The 19,649-nt window shown below is 34.4% G+C and overlaps 2 protein-coding genes across 5 annotated transcripts; one reads left to right on the top strand and one right to left on the bottom strand.

Annotated features, from left to right (window-relative positions):
* Positions 1 to 888: 888 nt before the first annotated feature.
* LOC125681367 (methionine adenosyltransferase 2 subunit beta-like) lies at positions 889 to 13,875 on the top strand. Of its 4 annotated transcripts, none has more exons than XM_048921420.2 (6): positions 889 to 932; positions 7,527 to 7,716; positions 7,866 to 7,980; positions 8,411 to 8,563; positions 12,814 to 13,004; positions 13,376 to 13,875. In XM_048921420.2, the coding sequence occupies exons 2-6, from the start codon at positions 7,534 to 7,536 to the stop codon at positions 13,631 to 13,633; spliced, it is 900 nt and encodes a 299-aa protein (XP_048777377.2). In that variant the 5' UTR covers positions 889 to 932; positions 7,527 to 7,533; the 3' UTR covers positions 13,634 to 13,875. The 4 variants fall into 4 exon arrangements, with proteins under 4 accessions (XP_048777377.2, XP_048777376.2, XP_048777373.2 ...); XM_048921419.2 differs by having other exon boundaries at positions 895 to 932; positions 7,522 to 7,716; XM_048921416.2 differs by having other exon boundaries at positions 899 to 1,438; positions 7,522 to 7,716.
* Positions 13,786 to 19,632, bottom strand: LOC125681370 (anaphase-promoting complex subunit 10). The gene is given in 5 exon segments (XM_048921431.2): positions 13,786 to 14,301; positions 14,504 to 14,539; positions 14,541 to 14,664; positions 16,767 to 16,885; positions 19,547 to 19,632. Coding segments are annotated over 4 exon segments (555 nt in total). The 5' UTR covers positions 16,882 to 16,885; positions 19,547 to 19,632; the 3' UTR covers positions 13,786 to 14,021.
* Between the last annotated feature and the right edge of the window lie 17 nt (positions 19,633 to 19,649).

Here is a 19,649-nt window from a genome sequence, read left to right as displayed (position 1 = left end):
AAAGCTGTGTATTTTGTTACAACAGTACCGTGCCACAAGTTTGATAGAAATAAAAATATCAAATACCTCTTATTGATTCGTTGTTTTACGCTCTTTCAGCCTTAAAACGAAACAGTTGCGTATGAGTTAATACATCATGTTGGGATTTCCCTGACGCGCGTGGGTCTATTTATAGACGTCTATTAAAGGACATATCTCATGTTTTCAAAGTATACAATTTTACATGCATTTTGTCTTCTTTATGCTTATAGTAATTAATTCTAATAGTTCGTTCGCCGAAATTTTGCGATAATTAACCACAATACAGACAATCTAAGCCCCGATTTCAAAAAGTCAAGTTAATTAGGTAGGTAGTCACGTGGTACAGTGACGTCACATGCGCCCTTCGGATTGTGAAAGTACTGCGAGATATTATTAAAAACTCAACTTTTAGGGGCCTAATTAATTTACCATGGGCAACATTTAAATCGATGTTGATAAATTGTCCGAGTTTTATATGTGTTCGCCACATCTGTAATTGGCGCTGTTTTTCTTAAATAAACAGTGCAATCATTATTTATTTTTGGATTAGACAAATTATGATATGTCAATCTGATTAAAACCAGATCTTCAATCCGCTCCTCTATTCTCCATGTCGCGACATGGAGAATAGAGGAGCGGATTGAAGATCTGGTTTTAATCAGATTGAAGAAATGTAAATATTGAAATAATTTATCTAAAATCTTATTTCTTCATGAAAATTGTTTCAAAACTTAGCTGGATTTGTTAGACTTAATTAAGAATATTCTCACTTTATGGTCTTAAGGCCAGAAAAGCTCAAGTGAGCTAAAATTTTGCACATCTTTCAATCCCAGACTATTGATGGGGTTCATCGAATGATTATAAGTTTGAATTGATATGCTTAATATTAGGATTTCGAACCCGATCGAACGGTAATTGTACTTGCACTTTATGGATTTCATAGTACTTAGTTGTACCCAAGACTTTAATATGTTTTACGGCGTGACCGTGTTTGAGGGCAAAGCAAACAAATGTTGGCATTAGTATCAATATCCAAAACAGAACAAAAACAACCCGAAGTTAGCACGAGGACGGAGCTGTATCAAAGCATCCTAATTTTGGATAGTTGATCCGCCTATATATTGAACGCGGGAAATATAACGCAATTGATGTAAACAGTACAGTGTTACGTCATATTCAGCGTCGTTATTTAGCAAATTTACAAACATAGCGTCTGAACCACAACAACAAACATGGCGTGAATGGTGGAGTGATTATATATGATTAAGAAAATAAGATTTACATGCTTTTACGAATTTTATGTAACATCTCAGAACGACGTGAACTAGGGTAAACGAGATTCAAAATGGAGAAATACATGTCCACGCGATAGTATTCGAATTGACGCCATTAGTACCAAAATTTTCAAGTTCCATAGGTATGGTTTAATTTTTCATTATTTTCCTATATTTTTCTTTTAAACATGTATATACGTGTTACCTATAGGGAGAGCTCCGCTCTCACGGCCCTTCGGGCCGTGAGAGGGCTTCGCCCTCTAATAGTGATTGTATCTACTATCAATGTATGTTACTACATTGAGTACAGTAGATTATCATTAAATCAAAGCTAAACTAATGTCTTTTATTTGCTTAAGCTTCCAACCAAAACAAAATTAATCAGTTTCGTAAGCGTTCTACATTGCATTGCTTCATAACTTTTCTTCTTTTTCTTGTCATGGTGATTCCAGTACTTGAGTGACAAAAATTGAAAACTACTACTGAAATTTTATTTTGAAGGAGAGAGCTTTACTCAGACCTTTATCTTATCACCTACTTTGGTGGCAGCTAGTGGATAGTTTTTTCCCCCGTCTACTCTGAAATGTGGGTAGGGGGTATACATCAAAGCACAGGAATCGGCAATTGCCGACTCCTGTGATCAAAGCCAGTTTGTGAGAAACTAGTGAAAAATCATATTTTCCTTTTATGTCAATACTTGTGTATTTTATTGCTGTAGCTAATAAATTATGACCATAAATTGCATACAATCCATACATATACTGGTGCACAAAACATTGTTCTGAGCAGGTGCCCCTAGCTTTCTCCAGGTTGGGAACACTTCCCCTCTAGTGAGATATTCTCGCAAAAACGCAACTATCCCAGCTTTCTATGAAGAGTAAATATATATCCGTACAACCGAGAAAAACATCTGTGGAGAACATTAGAATTAGAAAAAGTGCTTAGATATCCGATACTTCTGCAAATATATTAATCAAAACAAAAATACTTACAATGTGCATTGGATTTCAGAATTCTTTCTGTTTACGCAGCAACATTGATATGAAATTTCTTCACTGTGTTGTCAATTTTATAGAGACAATTCGAGTCATGCTGATGAGTGTGTGTCACACTTATTCAGCATAATTGCATGGAATTTGCTATTATTTTCACTAAAGACATCAAAACACCTGTTTATGGTAATGTTTATTTTCTCACTAAAGAGAGCTAGATAAATGTGTTTTAGCAAGAAGATCTTGCTATAGGGAAAGTGTTCCCAACCTGTTCCCACTTTGATTTTCTCTTCTTTGGGCTAAATTCACACCACCCAATCCCAGAGCGGGGATTTAGATGCTCTGCGCAATCAAGAACTCTTGTCTGCCCTTTTTAAAAATCTACCTTTAATTCATATGGGGCTATCCATCTTCCCTCTCAACTAGCTACAAACCTTAATTTTGCAGGACCATGTAGGTTTTCATCTGAATTTCTTCAGCAACTGCCCACATGTCTTGCTTTTGTATTTGCACTCATCTATATGCTAGGAATCATGGTGACACCTACTTGTTGCATATCATTTTTAGCTCACCTGAACCGAAGGTTCAAGTGAGCTATTCTGATCACATTTTGTCCGGCGTCCGTCTGTCTGTCTGTCCGTAAACTTTTCACATTTTTGACTTCTTCTCCAGAACCACTGGGCCAATTTCAACCTAACTTGGCCAAAAGCATCCTTGGGTGAAGGGCTTTCAAGTTTGTTCAAATGAAGGGCCATGTCCCTTTCAAAGGGGAGATAATCACAAAAATGCAAAAGTAGGGTGGGGTCATTTAAAAATCTTCTTCTCAAGAACCACTGGGCCAAAAGAGGTGAAATTTACCTGAAAGCTTCCTGACATATTGCAGATTCAAGTTTGTTCAAATCATGGCCCTTGGTGGTAGGATGGGGCCACAAGGGGGGATCAAAGTTTTACATACAAATATATAGGGAAAAACTTTAAAAATCTTCTTCTCAAGAACCACTAAGCCAGAAAAGCTGATATTTACATGAAAGCTTCCTGACATAATGCAGATTCAAGTTTGTTCAAATCATGGGCCCCTGGGGTTGGATGGGGCCACAACAGGGGATCAAAGTTTTACATACAAATATATAGGAAAAATCTTTAAAAATCTTCTTCTCAAGAACCACTGAGCCAGAAAAGCTGATTTTTACATGAAAACTTTCTGACATAGTGCAGATTCAAGTTTGTTCAAATCATGGCCCCCGGGGATAAGATGGGGCCCCAAGGGGTGGATCAAAGTTTTACACACAAATATATAGGGAAAAACTTTAAAAATATTCTTCTCAAGAACCACTAAGCCAGAAAAGCTGATATTTACATGAAAGCTTCCTGACATAATGCAGATTCAAGTTTGTTCAAATCATGGGCCCCGGGGGTTGGATGGGGCCACAATAGGGGATCAAAGTTTTACATACAAATATATAGGAAAAATCTTTAAAAATCTTCTTCTCAAGAACCACTGAGTCAGAAAAGCTGATTTTTACATGAAAACTTCCTGACATAGTGCAGATTCAAGTTTGTTCAAATCATGGCCCCCGGGGATAGGATGGGGCCACAAAGGGGGATCAAAGTTTTGCACACAAATATATAGGGAAAAAACTTTAAAAATATTCTTCTCAAGAACCACTAAGCCAGAAAAGCTGAGATTTACATGAAAGCTTCCAGACATAATGCAGATTCAAGTTTGTTCAAATCATGGGCTCCAGGGGTTGGATGGGGCCACAATAGGGGATCAAAGTTTTACATACAAATATATAGGAAAAATCTTCTTCTCAAGAACCACTGAGCCAGAAAAGCTGAGTTTTACATGAAAACTTTCTGACATAGTGCAGATTCAAGTTTGTTCAAATCATGGCCCCTGGGGGTAGGATGGGGCCCCAAGGGGTGGATCAAAGTTTTACATACAAATATATAGTTAAATCTTTTTCTCAATAACCACTGAGTAAGAAAAGCTGATATTTACAAGAAAACTTTCTGACATAGTGGAGATTCAAGTTTGTTCAAATCATGGCCCCCCCAGGGGGGGGGGGGGGGGGGTAGGATGGGGCCACAAGTGAGGGGGGGGGGTCAAAGTTTTACATACAAATATAGGAAAAAGCTTTAAAAATCTTCTTCTCAAGAACCATTGGGCCAAAGAAGTTGACATTTACATGAAAGCTTTCTGACATAGTGTAGATTCAAGTTTGCAAAGGGTAGTTTGGGCCATAATAGGGACTAAGGTTTTTCATGCAAATATATATGGAAAGTCTTCAGATATGGGCCAAGGTGACTCAGGTGAGCGATGTGGCCCATGGGCCTCTTGTTTCCCATTAACTTGACATGTATCCTAAAATTATTTAACACAGTTTTACAAATGTAATAGCACTTCAAATATGAGGAATTTCCATTTTTTAAGAAAGTTGACGGGGCCTATTATAGTGCCAAATTATATACCCTGTTACCTATTCTAAATGAGTGAACCTTACTAAGTTACAGACCTTTCTTTCACCACTCGCTTCTTAATTTTCACCCTCATAACCCTGATTAACAAGAGAAGTGGGTGGCGAGAGAAATTTAAGGTCTGTGACCAAGTTGCAGATCTCGGACGTCTAGGATATGTGCACTGTGTCGGGCAGACTTTAATTTCCAACCTTGTGTATGGGCTACAATTGTTTATTATTGAGGATCAGGTGGATGCATGCAGATGTCATTGAGATCTTTAGATGAAATTACTCATGGAATAAATCAGCCCATCAAATATCATGACTTAATTTCTAACTATAAGGTTCATGGGCCAAATGATTTTGAAATATTAAAGAAATTGTCTCACAACCTGACAGAAGCTTAAATTTTTCAAATTTTACTTTTCCATTTTCATTGTTTACAATGCTTAGATACTATTTCTAATGGTCAACCAAAATTTTAATATTGGTTTTTTGAGTTATGAGTGAGACACGCCTACAGCGCACTTACAATTCCGTGTTAATTGTAAACAAGGCTCGTGCCATGTTTTTGTTTACATATAGATTGCTCAATAGAAAAAAGCATGTTTAAAACAAAAAGAGATGTGCTAAACACTAGAAACTATTTAATTGTGTTCCGAATTAACTTGTAAATTGAAAAAGCTGCTTTAAACAAACTTTTTCTAGTATATTTAACCTATGTAAACAAAAACATGGCTCGAGCCTTGTTTACATAACAAGGAATTTAATATGGAGCGCCAAATTAACATAAACTCAAATAATTGAAGATATCTTCAATTATTTGAAGATATCATCAATTCAATTATTGCTCTCTTTAATTGAATTAATGCGCGCATTAAATCAATTATTGCTCTCATCAAATGAATTAATGCGCGCTTCAATTCAATTATTGCTCTCATCAATTGAGTTAATGCGCGCATCAATTGAATTAATGAGAGCAATAATTGATTTAATGCGCGCATTAATTCAATTATTGCTCTCTTCAATTCAATTGATACTCGCATTAATTCAATTAATGAGAGCAATAATAGATTTGATGCGCGCATTAATTCAATTATTGCTCTCTTCAATTCATTTGAAGAGAGCATCAATTTAGTAGAAATATTGCTCGCAATAATTAATTTAGAGCTCGGTATAAATAATTTGATGATCTCTTTAATTCAATTGAAGATATCTTTAAATCATTTACAATGCTTTTGTATAAGGAATTAATGCTCGCATCAATTCTTTTAAAGAGAGCAACAATTCAATTAAAGATATCACTAATTCAATTGTGGATATGTTGAATTGAAGATATCTTTAATTATATAGTTGCTCTCTCTGAAAGAATTATTGCTCTCTTCCAATGAATTAAAGATATCATTAATTCAATTGAAGAGAGCAATAATTGAATTAATGCGCGCATTAAATCAATTATTGCTCTCATCAAATGAATTAATGCGCGCATCAATTCAATTATTGCTCTCATCAATAGATTTAATGCGCGCATTATATCAATTATTGCTCTCTTCAATTGAATTGTAGCGCGCATCAATTCAATTGTTGATATCATTAATTCATTTGAAGAGATCATTAATTCAATTGAAGCGTGCATCAAATCAGCTGAAGAATTAATGCTCTCATAAATTCAGAATTGAAGATATCATTAATTATTTGAAGAGATCTTTAATTCAATTGTTGTGCGCATCAAATGAATTGATGATATCTTCAAATAATTGAAGATATCTTCAATTATTTGAGTTTATGTTAATTTGGCGCTCCATAATTTAATGAGCTCTATCTCCCATGTACCTTGACAACTGACATTCAAATTTTTGCTGACCATTAGAGATATCATGGTTTAGCATTCTAAACATTAAAAATGGAAAAATAATTTTTTTAAATTTTCAGCTCAAATCGTGTTCATGCCCCTTTAATGAAATCTATCAGTCCCAAAGTTTAACTATCAAAAATACTTACCGGTATAAGAATATTATACTCCAATTTTTTATCATCGAAACTTCTCATGGAAATCTACCTGTCCAAGGTTAACCATGAAAATTGCTAATGATACATGGAAATATACCAGTCCATGTTATGACTTCCAAAAAAATAGAAATCTACTAGGCCATTTAAAATATTCTAGTAAATCTACCAGTCCAATTTAAGGTTTGACCACCAAACATGACCCTTTGAAACCAATCAAAAATTCCCAATGAAATCTACCAGTCTCAAGTATTGACCACTAAAAATACCCTCAGAAATGTACCAGTACTCAGCTAGGATATATAATCTGCTTTGATCACTGAAAATTCCCTCGGACTTGTATACAGATTGAGTGACGGTACACTTCATTGTTCTAGTAAATTATCAAAATGAACAGTATAAATAAAAAGGTTTTGCAAATTTTAGTGGATAAGAGAATTTTTTTCATTTACTACACATCTTAGCATAGGAAGATGGACATTCTTTGTAGGTCATACAACCCGAAGATTAAGGGAGCTAGCCTATTGAATTTGATTTAACTTTAATTCAAGCCTTAAATTACAACAATTTGGTTTATACATCTCTCAAGTACATACATGTTATATAATTGATATAATTCCAATCTTCTTTCAAGATGTCTAGATGTTGTGAAAGTATCTGCCCTACACAAAGTTTGAAACATTTGGTCTTTGTTGCACACTGATAAATTCTTGGTACAATACTATATAGAAGAAGCGTTTTGATTGTAAAATGATGCTTTTCTATCAGTATAGCTAGACTATGGCAAAGCGGGTTCTTGTCACAGGCGCATCAGGCCTCTTTGGAAGAGCTATCTATAAGGAATTCTTGTCTGATAACTCTTGGGAGACACTTGGTCTGGCTTTCAGCCGAGCGAAGGAAAGTTTAAAGAAACTAGACATCACTGATGAAAATCAAGTCAAGGAAGTCATCAACACTTTCAGAGTTTGTTTCCAAATCTCTCTCTCTCTCTCTCTCTCTCTCTCTCTCTCTCTCTCTCTCTCTCATGTCTATTTAAAATATGGCATTTCAACATACATCCATAATGATATAAATAATTATAATTTCAAAGTTTGCATAATTTCTCCTCGTAGCCCTCAGTAATAATCCACAGTGCTGCTGAGAGAAAGCCCGATGCAGTGGAAAACGACCCTGATGGAACAAAGAAGCTCAATCTCTCTGCTACAGATTACATTTGTCAGGCTGCAAGTAAGTACACATAAGAAAGAATTATCATATTACACTTTTAATATTCGACATTCCCAATTAATCTTTCTGACAAATTTCAGCAAAAGTGTGTTTTTTAAACTCTGTGCCCTAGAGTGCAACCACATTCAATGAATGACCATATCTCAAATTTCATTGTGATAAATTACACGTGTTTTTAAAAAGATAGTATATAGTTTATTTTGGTGATTTTTTTCTTCAAATCATCTTATTCCTTTAATATTATAAAAAAGATGAATGAATGAAATTTAAATTCAGGGGATAAATTTGAAGATGACCTTTACTATCCTATAAGAGTATGAATGTAGAAAATACATGGCATGGAAAATTACATGTGACTGTCATGATGCACACCATATACCAGTACTTGTAGTAAATAGCTCCATGTAACAAAAGATCAATTGTGTTTTAGAATCCGTTGGTGCCTGGGTTCTGTACATCAGCACTGATTATGTGTTTGATGGGAAATCCCCTCCATATGATGAAGATGCAAAACCTAATCCCCTCAACAAGTATGGACAGAGTAAACTAGAGGGTGAAAAAATTACATTGGGAGCTTCTCCAGGTAAGTAACTGTCATTCTTGCTAGTAGTATGCTAAATAGCTTTCATTTCCAAAACATACTATTATTAAAACTGATGGATATAAAAATTAATCTTGATAACTATTATAAACAAAATACAAAACCTTTAGTATACAAGAGGCCCATGGGCCTAGAATCGCTCTTCTGATACATTGTAGAACTGGCAAAAATTCTCACTAACCAAGATTCATCAATTAACAAAGTTTGATGATGTTAAGTCAAATAGTACCTGAAAATTTAAATGTAACTGTCCAAAAGTAGGTCACAGTGACCTACTTTTGGTCGACACACTGAAGACTCAAGATGCATCAACTGACAAGTCAAATAGTATTCAAATATAGCTGTCAAATTCCAAAAGAAGGCCACAGTGACCTTTTTGGTCAACACACTCCAAAGACTCAAGATGCATCAACTGACAAAGTTTGATAATTGAAGTCAAATAGTATATGAAATATTAAAATATAGCCATCAAATTCCAAAAGTAGGTCACGGTGACCTACTTTTTGGTCAACAAACTAGGAAGACTCAAGATGAATCAACTGACAAAGTTTGATGATCCTAGCTTTCATAGTGTCCAAAATATGCATCTAAAATTGAAAATGTGAAATTTGAATGTCTGCAAAATTCAAAAAGTAGGTCACTGTGACCTACTTTTTTATGAATATGTTTTGAGGCCTCTAGACGCATCAACTTACAAGGTTTGATGATTCTAAACCTCTCGGTATCTGAAATAACAACCTAAAATGTATTCATAAATGATTAGCCATAAAATTCAGAAAGTAGGTCATGGTGACATACTTTTCACATGATGCAGTTCAACGTCCCATGATCCATCAACTGACAACTTTTGATGATCATAGGCTCAAAAGTGTCCAAGATATGCATCAAAATCCATTTAATAAAAATTACCTGAAAATTCAAAACGTAGGTCACCATGACCTTCTTTTGAGACAACATGATATTAGGTCCTAAGATGCATCAACTGACAAAATTTGATGATCCTAGTCCTTATACTAAGCAAAATATCAAAGTTTTAACAAAACAAAATTTAAGGTCAACTTTGAAGTGACCTTGAGACCACACCCTTTGCCCCAGGATGATGCCTTGAACAATTTTTTATCTACAACCTATCCTAATCCTTATGCATAAGTTTAGTGATAATTTGCCCAGTGGTTCTTGAGAAGAAGATTTTTTTAGCAACCACTACTTTTGTTTGCATTTTCCTAATTATCTCCCCTTGTTAAAGGGTCAAAACCCTAGTTTTAGTACAAATCAAAGCCCTTGGGCCAAGGATACCCTGTGACAAATTTGACAAAAATTGACCAAGGGGTTCTTGAGATATAGCCATTTTTCCAAAAAAGTTGATGCACACCGCACATGGCCATATGATTAGCTCTTTGAGCCTTTGGCTCAGAAGAGCTAAAAATGCAGTAACTGAAATGTTTTTCCTGTAAAAGGAACACTGACTGAACATCCACACAACTACTGAGAGAATTGAGTTAAAGTATTCCACCCTCCTGTGATGTAAATTTCGCAAGGTCAATGATTTAATAAGAGAAACTTCAAACGTACTGTGCGACTACATATGCCAGAAGTGGTGTAAATCAAACGTGGATTCTAAAGAACTTTTAGTAAATCTAAAATCGCAAAACTTTTCTCAAATCAACAACATCAAACCCTATGACTTTTCAACTCTTTACACCACAATTCCTCATGATAAATTAAAAACTAGACTTTTTGACATCATAGATAGTTACTTCTTCAACAAAAATGGAAAACGCAAATATTCCTATCTAGTGATAAGTCATCCAAAAAATTACTTTGTTAAACACCACTCTGATTCCACACACAAGTACTCTGAATTTGAAATAAAAAATATGTTGGAGTTCCTCATTGACAATATCTTTGTCATCTTTGGTGATCAGGTCTTCCAACAGTGTTTTTATATTCTTTTGAAGTAGAATTTATTCAAAAACTTCTACGCGAGAAGAAAAAATCTCTTGCTGTGGCCTTCCATTCGACATTTAGATATATCGACGATGTACAGTAAAATATCTGTATCTCGAATATGGTTTATCTCGAATACCCCGCTTGAGTCGAAGTTGACCGCCGGTCCCAGCCGTTTTCCCTATATAACTGATTAAAAAAACTTCTGATATTTCAAACACGGTAATCTCGAATACTCCGCTTATGTCGAAGTATTTTCAAGGTCCCATACCCCAAATTCACCTGGTTTATCTCGAAGTGCAGTCAATTTTCCACTCTGCTTACCATACCTGGCGTCGTTAAGTCACACATTCACACCCGCGGCTACATCAATTATAATTAATGACCGCTAATCCACGCTCGCTTTTTCCGAGTAGACCTAGGTCGCCAAAAAATGGTTCAACAGCTTTGATAATTAGTGAAGCCTTCCAACATTACGGCTAAAGTCCACCGCCAATCATGAACTGACACACCCGATTCCAGGGATGGTGTTTTGAATGGCACACACTATATCATTAACATGTGGGTTAGATAAACGCACAAAATCGTCAAAGTGCGCTTGAAGGTAATGCTCTTATTAACGATAATGCATTTAATAATACACGCTCCCTCATTAAAACTAGTACAGAAAAAACACGAAAATTTATTTAATAAACATTTAAAAGTTGTTTTTTTAAATCCCTCTTTTTTGTTTCTTACATGATAGCTTCTTTCATTACAACGCAATAACTACATGCTAGTCGAGCCTGGGCATCAGTAAACTTAAAGTAAGCATACAGACACGATCATCTTAATTTTGAAACACATTGTGAATTCAATTGGATGTTAATATATTTAAAAACGAAATGTTTGTCTTTGAAATTCCACAATATTAATTCATCAACTTGCATTAAACTATAAGAAACCGCAATAGGGTTGTTGTTTATATTGCAAATCCCATAATATGCATAAAATATCCTCCTTCAAAAAATATCCAAGATCGATTTTGGATATCTCGGACCCCCGGATATCTCGAAGTTTTTTCGAGGTTCCTCGGACTTCGAGATAGAGATATTTTACTGTATTATCTAAATAATTTTCATTCATATGTCGATTCAATATATCCCAGTGAACTTGAAATATAAAACACCAGAGTCATCCACTTTTACTTCATACTTAAATATTTTATTGGAAGTAGATATTAACGGCAAACAAACAACTCGACTTCAAAACAAAGGGGATGATTTTAACTTCTCTATCGTCAACTTCGCATATTTATGTAGCAATATTCCATTATCACCTGCATATGGTGTTTATATCTCTCAACTGATTCAATAGGCAAGAGCTTGTTCTGCGTATAGTCAGTTTTTAAATCAAAGTAGGCTACTGATGGACAAACAAGTTGATGGTACAGGGGTTCCCAGTCGCGTAAAAAATCAGCATTTTGCAAATTCTATGGTCGTTATAACGATCTAATTTGCCAATACAACCTATCATTGGGTGAAATGCTGTCTGACGCGTTTCATGCCGGTTGTTAGGCCATTCTTGGCACACTGATTTTGACTATGAATAACTCTGTTTACCTGATCAAGATATAGGACTCACGGCAGGTGTGACTGGTCGACAGGGGTTGCTTACTCCTCCTAGGCACCGGATCCCACCTCTGGTATATCCAGGGGTCCGTGTTTGCCTAACTCTCTATTTTGTATTGCTTATAGGAGTTGAGATTGATCACTGTTCATTATCTTTGCCTTTCATGCATGACAGGAACATAAATTTTGTTGGAGTATTTTTCAATAATTATTGTAAAAAAAATTGTCAACCATAAAATATTTCAAAAGTCCAAGTTATATATGAATAATCAATTATATGTTTCAAAATATTGAATCCAAGGGCAATTACTCTGTTTTCATTAAATTACTTATCAAGTCCATTAATGTGATAGATTTCCTCTATTTTTCACAAATTTTTTAAAGAAACTGTTTCATGAAATTGTTATGAATACTATTATATTGTTTTAACCAGTTTTTGTGAAATTTTGATAATGCTGTTAAAGGAAAATTGCAATTTCCTAATTTTGATAACATATACATGTATTTGTGTGCTAATTGATAAAAAAAAAATCAATACTGCAGCATACTTATCTTATCATTTTTATTTGTTACTAAGATATATTATTTGAAGAATCAACAATAAAATGTAAGATTAAACCTATAATTCTAGAGGGTGGAATTTCCTTAATATAAAATAAAAATATATTATTGCAGAGAACTCAGTTTTACGAGTGCCAATCTTGTATGGAGATATAGAGTACATTGCAGAGAGTGCTGTTACAATTCTGTTTGAGAAGATTGTAAAAGGGTCTGAATTGATTGCATCTGATTATGAAAAGAGATACCCCACTCACTGTGATGACATAGCTTATGTTATTAGACAACTAGCAGATAGGAGGCTTCAGGTTAGTTCACACAATACAACCAAAGATCCAGCACCAACCAGCAGCCCTTCATGTTTCATATTGTATGAAGTTAAAATTTTGTGAACTTGTTATTGCATTTAAATCTAAGTTTTTGCATTCTTATTTGTAACTATTTATACTTTGAAATTTTTAACAAAGTTCCCAAATAAAATTCAACATATCTTCCTGGAAACTGATTTTTTGTCACATCAGTCATAAAATTGTTGGCACTAATCTCATTTGATCAGAATAACTGTAGAGTTTGGCCGTTGATGCTCCTTGCTCTTTTTATTTCAATACTGCCTTTGTCAATCCCCTGTCATGCATGTATGCCCATTTCACATAAATTTTTTAAACACTCTCATTCACAGGATCCAGAAAAAGTTCATGGAGTTTTCCACTGGTCATCTAATGAAGAAATGACAAAATATGACATGTCTATTGCCATGGCATCAGCCTTTTCCCTGAGTACAGAAAACATTAAAGCAGACAGGACTCCCTCTAAGGGAGCTCCCCGACCCTATAACACACACTTATCCTGCAAGAAGATGGAAGCTCTAGTCTCTGGGAGGCAAACACCATTTTCTGAGGGAATAAAGACAGTCTTGCAGCCATATTTTAATAAGTAGATAGGAATATTGCTGTTTAAAATAAATGCATTTAACTTAAATGAGTGCTGACGTAGTTTTAATGGCTTGCTCTGCTGTTCTTTGATATTTTAATATTGTGGGTTTCAAAATGTAAACTGTCAATGTATAATATGCAATGAAAACAAATATAATAGTGTTTTGAATTCTATATTACAAGTATCTATGATGAACACTTTTTGGGAAACAGTCTATGGTAATATACAATAAAACATTACAAACTCGGTTGTTTCATTTGTTCAATAAACAACCGAAGAAAAAAATCTTTCACTTGGAAAGAATTAAAGTGAATGTGAGTTCTTCCATCTTTATAAAATGTTTGAGATTCATGTTGATGTCTTTTAACACACACATGACAATCAGCAACCTCTCACTTTATATAGGCCAGCTGCATGAGTTCCAGACTGGTGAACTTGGGTGTTTTCACAACATAAGTGTCCTGCACAGGAGATCTGACTTTTATTCTGCGGAGGTGTGTGTCCCGCCCATTTTGATGATTTGAAAGCACAGCTATCTGAACCATAAATGTCCTGATTGGTTTATCATTGATGTCCTTCATGGGAACACACACCCAGCCGACTGGTTCACTGAGTTCTATTTGGTCTACTTCAATAAGGTCATTAAAGTGTGTGCCAGCTCTTAGTGAAATCCTGGAAATATACAGACACCGATGCTAAAAGTCATTATATAACTTAAACAAACAAAAAATCACAGGAAATGTATTACTCTATATCCATGATTAACATACAAGGCAAGCATTAAGTGGCTTTGCAGTACACTTTACAGTTGATGTACTCTAAGGTATAAAAGGTATATATTGTGTGGTGTTGATATGTTAACAATATGGCGTACCTATTTGGTGTGTAGCTTTCGTCAGCTTTGTAATCTGTAGATGCACACATCATGGATGGTGGTCTTTCGTCTGAATTGGATATTGACCAGGTGAGGTTGAGGTCCATCTGACTGCCAGTATGTGTCCACTGTATTGTCCAGGAGCTGATCTACTCCAAATCCTCCAAACAAACTATGTAATTCAAATATATCTTGTACAGTGTATTTACATTCTGCTTAATGCATTCTTCAAACAAAATGTTTTAAAAATCGCTAAAACGCATCAAAGATGCAAATGACCGAGTTGCAGTTTGGAAAATTATGCACGCTTGTATTCACAAAGTAAAAACATGCACATATTTAATATAGTTTATAAGTATGAAGCTTTGAATGGCCGCAATAGGTATTTAGTGTGATAATGACCTTGACCTTTGGATTTCAAAAGCAACATGAATCTTGAATTTCATCAGGATTTGAAGTCTGATAAACATGCACCAGTAAGTACATGTATAAAAGTTAGAGGCAAGCTCAAATCTACAGTATATAGTGAAAAAGAGACTTTGACCTTTTGACCTCAAAATAAATAGGAACCTTCCCCTTTTGGATGTGCTCAAAATATGCAAGTCTGACAAAGACGCACCAAGTAGTATAAAAGTTAGAGACCGGACAAGCTCAAATCTATGGCATTTAGTGACAAAGTGACCTTGACCTTTGGACCTAAAAATAGACAGGAACCTTCCTCTTTTGGATGTGATCATGTTATGTAAGTTTCACAAAGATGCCCCTAGTAGTATGAAAGTTAAGAGACCGGACATGCTCAAATATATGGCATTTAGTGACAAAGTGACCTTGAACTTTGACCTCAAAATAAATGGAAACCTTCCTCTTTTGGATGTGATCTTGTTATGTAAGTCTCACAAAGATGCACCAAAAAGTATGAATGTTAGAGACCGGACAAGCTAATTGTGGACGCCACCCGACTGGACGCCCATCCTTCGCCAATTTAAAAGTCAAGATTTGCTACGCAACTTGACTAAAAATAACAAAATACTTCTTTGAGTTAGATTGATCATTTATAGCTAACCTGGGCTATCTGATTATTAATGAACTTTCATTTGAACCCTATAGGATGTAGTTCCAGTAAGTCTCAGCCTGGTGGGTAAACAAGATATAGGCTAAATCAAAATTTTATGTTTCTCCTTTGTAACCAACACAAAAATTTTATAATACAAGACGTAAAGAAGTAAAATTTTTTTTCTCATTTTCTGAAATTATACTCAAGTGTCAGATTTCAAATATTCCTTTCAGCCAAAAATATTTTGCCTGACTAGCTTCATAGACCAACCATTCAATTTTGTCAAAATGGTGTATAATCACATGGACAAAAAATTTGAATTCAGTTTACTGACAATTTATTTGCTAACAAGATACTCATGGGGCCATCATTAAAAATATTTTTGTTTGATGTACTCCGACCCATATTTTTCAAGGTGGGTTGGTAGGTAGGTTTTTTTTTTTAAACGTCATTAAAGTTTCTAATATTTTCTTTTAAAATAAGGAGAACTTTCTATTTTCAAGGGAACCAAAAAAAAAAAAAAAAAAAAATTTTAAATTGCTGAAAAAAATGATCGGGTAGGAGCAAATTTGATGGGTCTGTTGGAGTACATCAAACAAATAAATTTTTATATTTGGCCTGGGCTACAATGTTTATAAGAGTCATTTAGCTTGCTTGCTAGTTTTGGATACAAACAGTATGATATTGGTTCTGCTCCGACTACAGAAGTCATGGTTTAAACAAAATTTAATCTACGGCCTAAAGTACTTGCTTAATCATTAATGATATGACATATATTGTACCTTAATGGTTACTGAGAAAAAAGGAAAGATTTTTCCTCCATGTACATTGAATTTCTGTGTTAAACTTAAAAACTTAATGCCCTGGCCCTGAGGATCGTGGTTTGCACAAAATCTATGGGTTCTAAATTTTGTGGTTTAACAGATATCCTTTATTACACATGGAATTCTGCTTTATTTGTTCATAGAGAATTTAAATTTATGGGCTTGATAACAGGCCTTCCAAAAGCTAGGTATTGTTGAAATGTGTAATTACAAATATAAACCCCCTTCACAGAAGGATACATGTACTTTGTGCCATGGTTGGTTGAAATTGACCAAGTGGTTCTCATAACATTGCCAACATCAGTGATCACTGACAATGGACAAATACTAGCTTGAGCAAGTTAAATTCAAACCAGAAAGTTGCATGCATATAACAGTGTTGTACCTGGTTTACAAGAGGACAACGACCATACAGCCTGATTTCCAACCTCACGAAGCCTTCCTTCCCTTTCTTCTTTCAAAATATCTATTTCTGGATTTGCAGTAACTTTTGTGGCCATGGTGCTGAAAATGTGATAAATGATAAGAACATCTCATCAAAAATCATCTTTACTATCCAAGGTTTCTGATATGCTAATGCGGCTACTCTTCACCATACCTAATGGAGTCTACCAATACTATTATAACTTTTTTTCTAGTAATATGATTGAACTAAATCTATTGAGGACCAGGCATATATCACAAAACTGATGTCAATGGTGATCTATACTCTTGGGGTGATATTCTAGATTGTTCCAAATGATAAACAAGCATGCAAATGCATTATGCTAGAATTTTGGTACATTTGTATTTCAATGATTCTCCATTTTATGAAAAGATCCTCTCATTCATAACTGTTCATTCCATTGTTAAACTGAATTCTCCTAATCAATTGTAAACAAATGTTCAGTGTAATGGGAATTTACACTCAGTCTGGTTCCTTTGTAAGTAGGCTAAAATATCGCATAACATTAACAGTTTCAAATTTTCTACCACAGATGTCAAATTAATGAGGAGAGCAGCATATCAGAAACTCCTGGCTAAAAATAGGAGGTATTAAGTATGTAAAACAAATTGTTGATACTGAGATGTCCCTCAATCTTCTAAAGAACTGTGAACGATAGTATTGTTTCGCTGCCTACTTTCTGGTCAATTTTTAAAAGTTTCACTTTAAATGATTTTTTTATGTCGAATTTTCATAAAATTTTATTTATTTGACAAAACATAGAAAGATAACTCTATAATTTGGAATGGAAAACGGAAAATATTTTTAAAACATCCCCCCCCTCCCCCAGTGAAACACAAATTCCTTTTTGCAGGTATTATATAATAAATTGTCATTTACCAACTTTATACCATACCTTTTGTTGTTTCAAGGTGTAAATCAAGGCATGTAAATCATATTTTCTCAATCATATTATTACTCCTCGATTGTACCAGCTAAACACCGATGCTGAATATGACATCACAATGCACTTTTTACATCAATTGCATTATATTTCAAATATTCAATCATCAATGAATAGGCGGATCAATTTTAAAAGATGCTTTAGAAGTTGTCGTTCGGAACTTTTTTTATCCTGATATGAATAAACGTTTTACACACTAATACCACGGGCACTGAAAGTTATATGCCTCGTTCACACGAAGAATTTAATTCGCATTAAACGTAAGTTAATGCGAATTAAATCTGAACCGCGTTCACACGGAGATTTTAATGCGCATTAGTTTACTTCGAATTAAAATTGACGTCGCGATTTAATGCGAATTAAATTTACTTCGCATTAGCTCCGTGTGAACGCTAAGCAAAGCTAATTCGAATTAAATGTAGACGCATGCGTAATGGCAAATTTGGGTCACATGCATCATACCTGTGGTCAGCTATATATATTAATGTTAGTTTTGTACGAAAAACGAAGCAAAATGATAATAATCACTAAAAACATGTACAAACGTACAGCATGTAATTAGATAATGTCAGACGTAAATCTGTGCTCTGCATAGGCATACCGAGTAATACTGTGGAAGGAATTGTTTTTAAATACGACAAAAATGTTTTAAAATAGTGATAATATGATATTCTTTTTTAAATTACATTTTTTAAAGACAAATATGCTGCTCATTGTTAATTTTTATACCATATGACATCATAGTAGACTTATAATACGTAATTAAAATTTACGTCACAACAGTAGTCAGCGGAATGGTGAAAAAGACGTTCCGAAGTTTTAAAATTGGGCCCATAAATGATGAAGAAGCAATATATTGTCTAGATTGGATGCTGGTCATTAGAGGAAATAACAAGTAATTACTTGGGAACATATAAATAAACACGACAAAACTCCTTGTGTGTAGATCAGTTATGCATGTATGTAAATTGTAAACATGTAGTAGACTATACTATAGCGTTTTGAACAATGAATTCTGTATCTACACAATATTCATTAAAATATCTATAGAAATAATTTTCAATAACATAGTCTATTCTTTAATTTATTTCGCGCAAGCTTTAATGCATACGAATTTAATGCGCATTAGTTTACTTCGCATTAAATATTACCGCCGTGTGAACGCTATTTAATTCGAATTAATTTAATGCGCATTATTTTACTTCGCATCAAATTTGATGCGTAGTATAATTTAATGCGCATCCGTGTGAACGAGGCATTATTATATAGTATGAACATATTATATTTACATTAACTTCAATTCCAGTGCCCGTGACTAATACCAAGAGATTGACCAATACCTTTCACTTCGCCCTAAAGGCATATTAGTCAAAATGTAAACCTAGTGTAAACCTGATCTGTCCGGATTCATAACTTGAAACTAAAAATCAATTAGGAGAACGATTACATACATATAAAAATAGCACTACTCCGAATTTCCTCAATCTACATGACATGATGTGTTAAAAGTACCATTATTCATGGCAAGTTTACAGAATATACAGACCTTTTCAATGATTTGAACTTTGTTACATAACTTTTATTACGCTGTAACTGTACTGTTTTGTCATAATAGTATTTTCTGACACAGTTATGGTTGTTTTGTCCAGAGAAACAAAACCGGAAGTGAAACTCAATTATTTGTTAAGCTGTACTCTGATTAAATCATTGTCTACAATCCTTGCGTTCTTTGATACAGCACGCTGTAAATGCTTTCTAATTGTTCAGTTAAATATACCTATAACTTTGTTACATTTGGCCGCGTTTAACTTTGAATATTTATTTTTTGCTTTCATCCATGTTTTAAATCGGGATCGATATTCCACAACTGAATTTGATAA

Source organism: Ostrea edulis, chromosome 2, assembly GCF_947568905.1.
Source record: "Ostrea edulis chromosome 2, xbOstEdul1.1, whole genome shotgun sequence".
In the NCBI taxonomy this organism is placed as follows: domain Eukaryota; kingdom Metazoa; phylum Mollusca; class Bivalvia; order Ostreida; family Ostreidae; genus Ostrea; species Ostrea edulis.
This window is presented reverse-complemented; position numbering and strand designations above follow the sequence as displayed.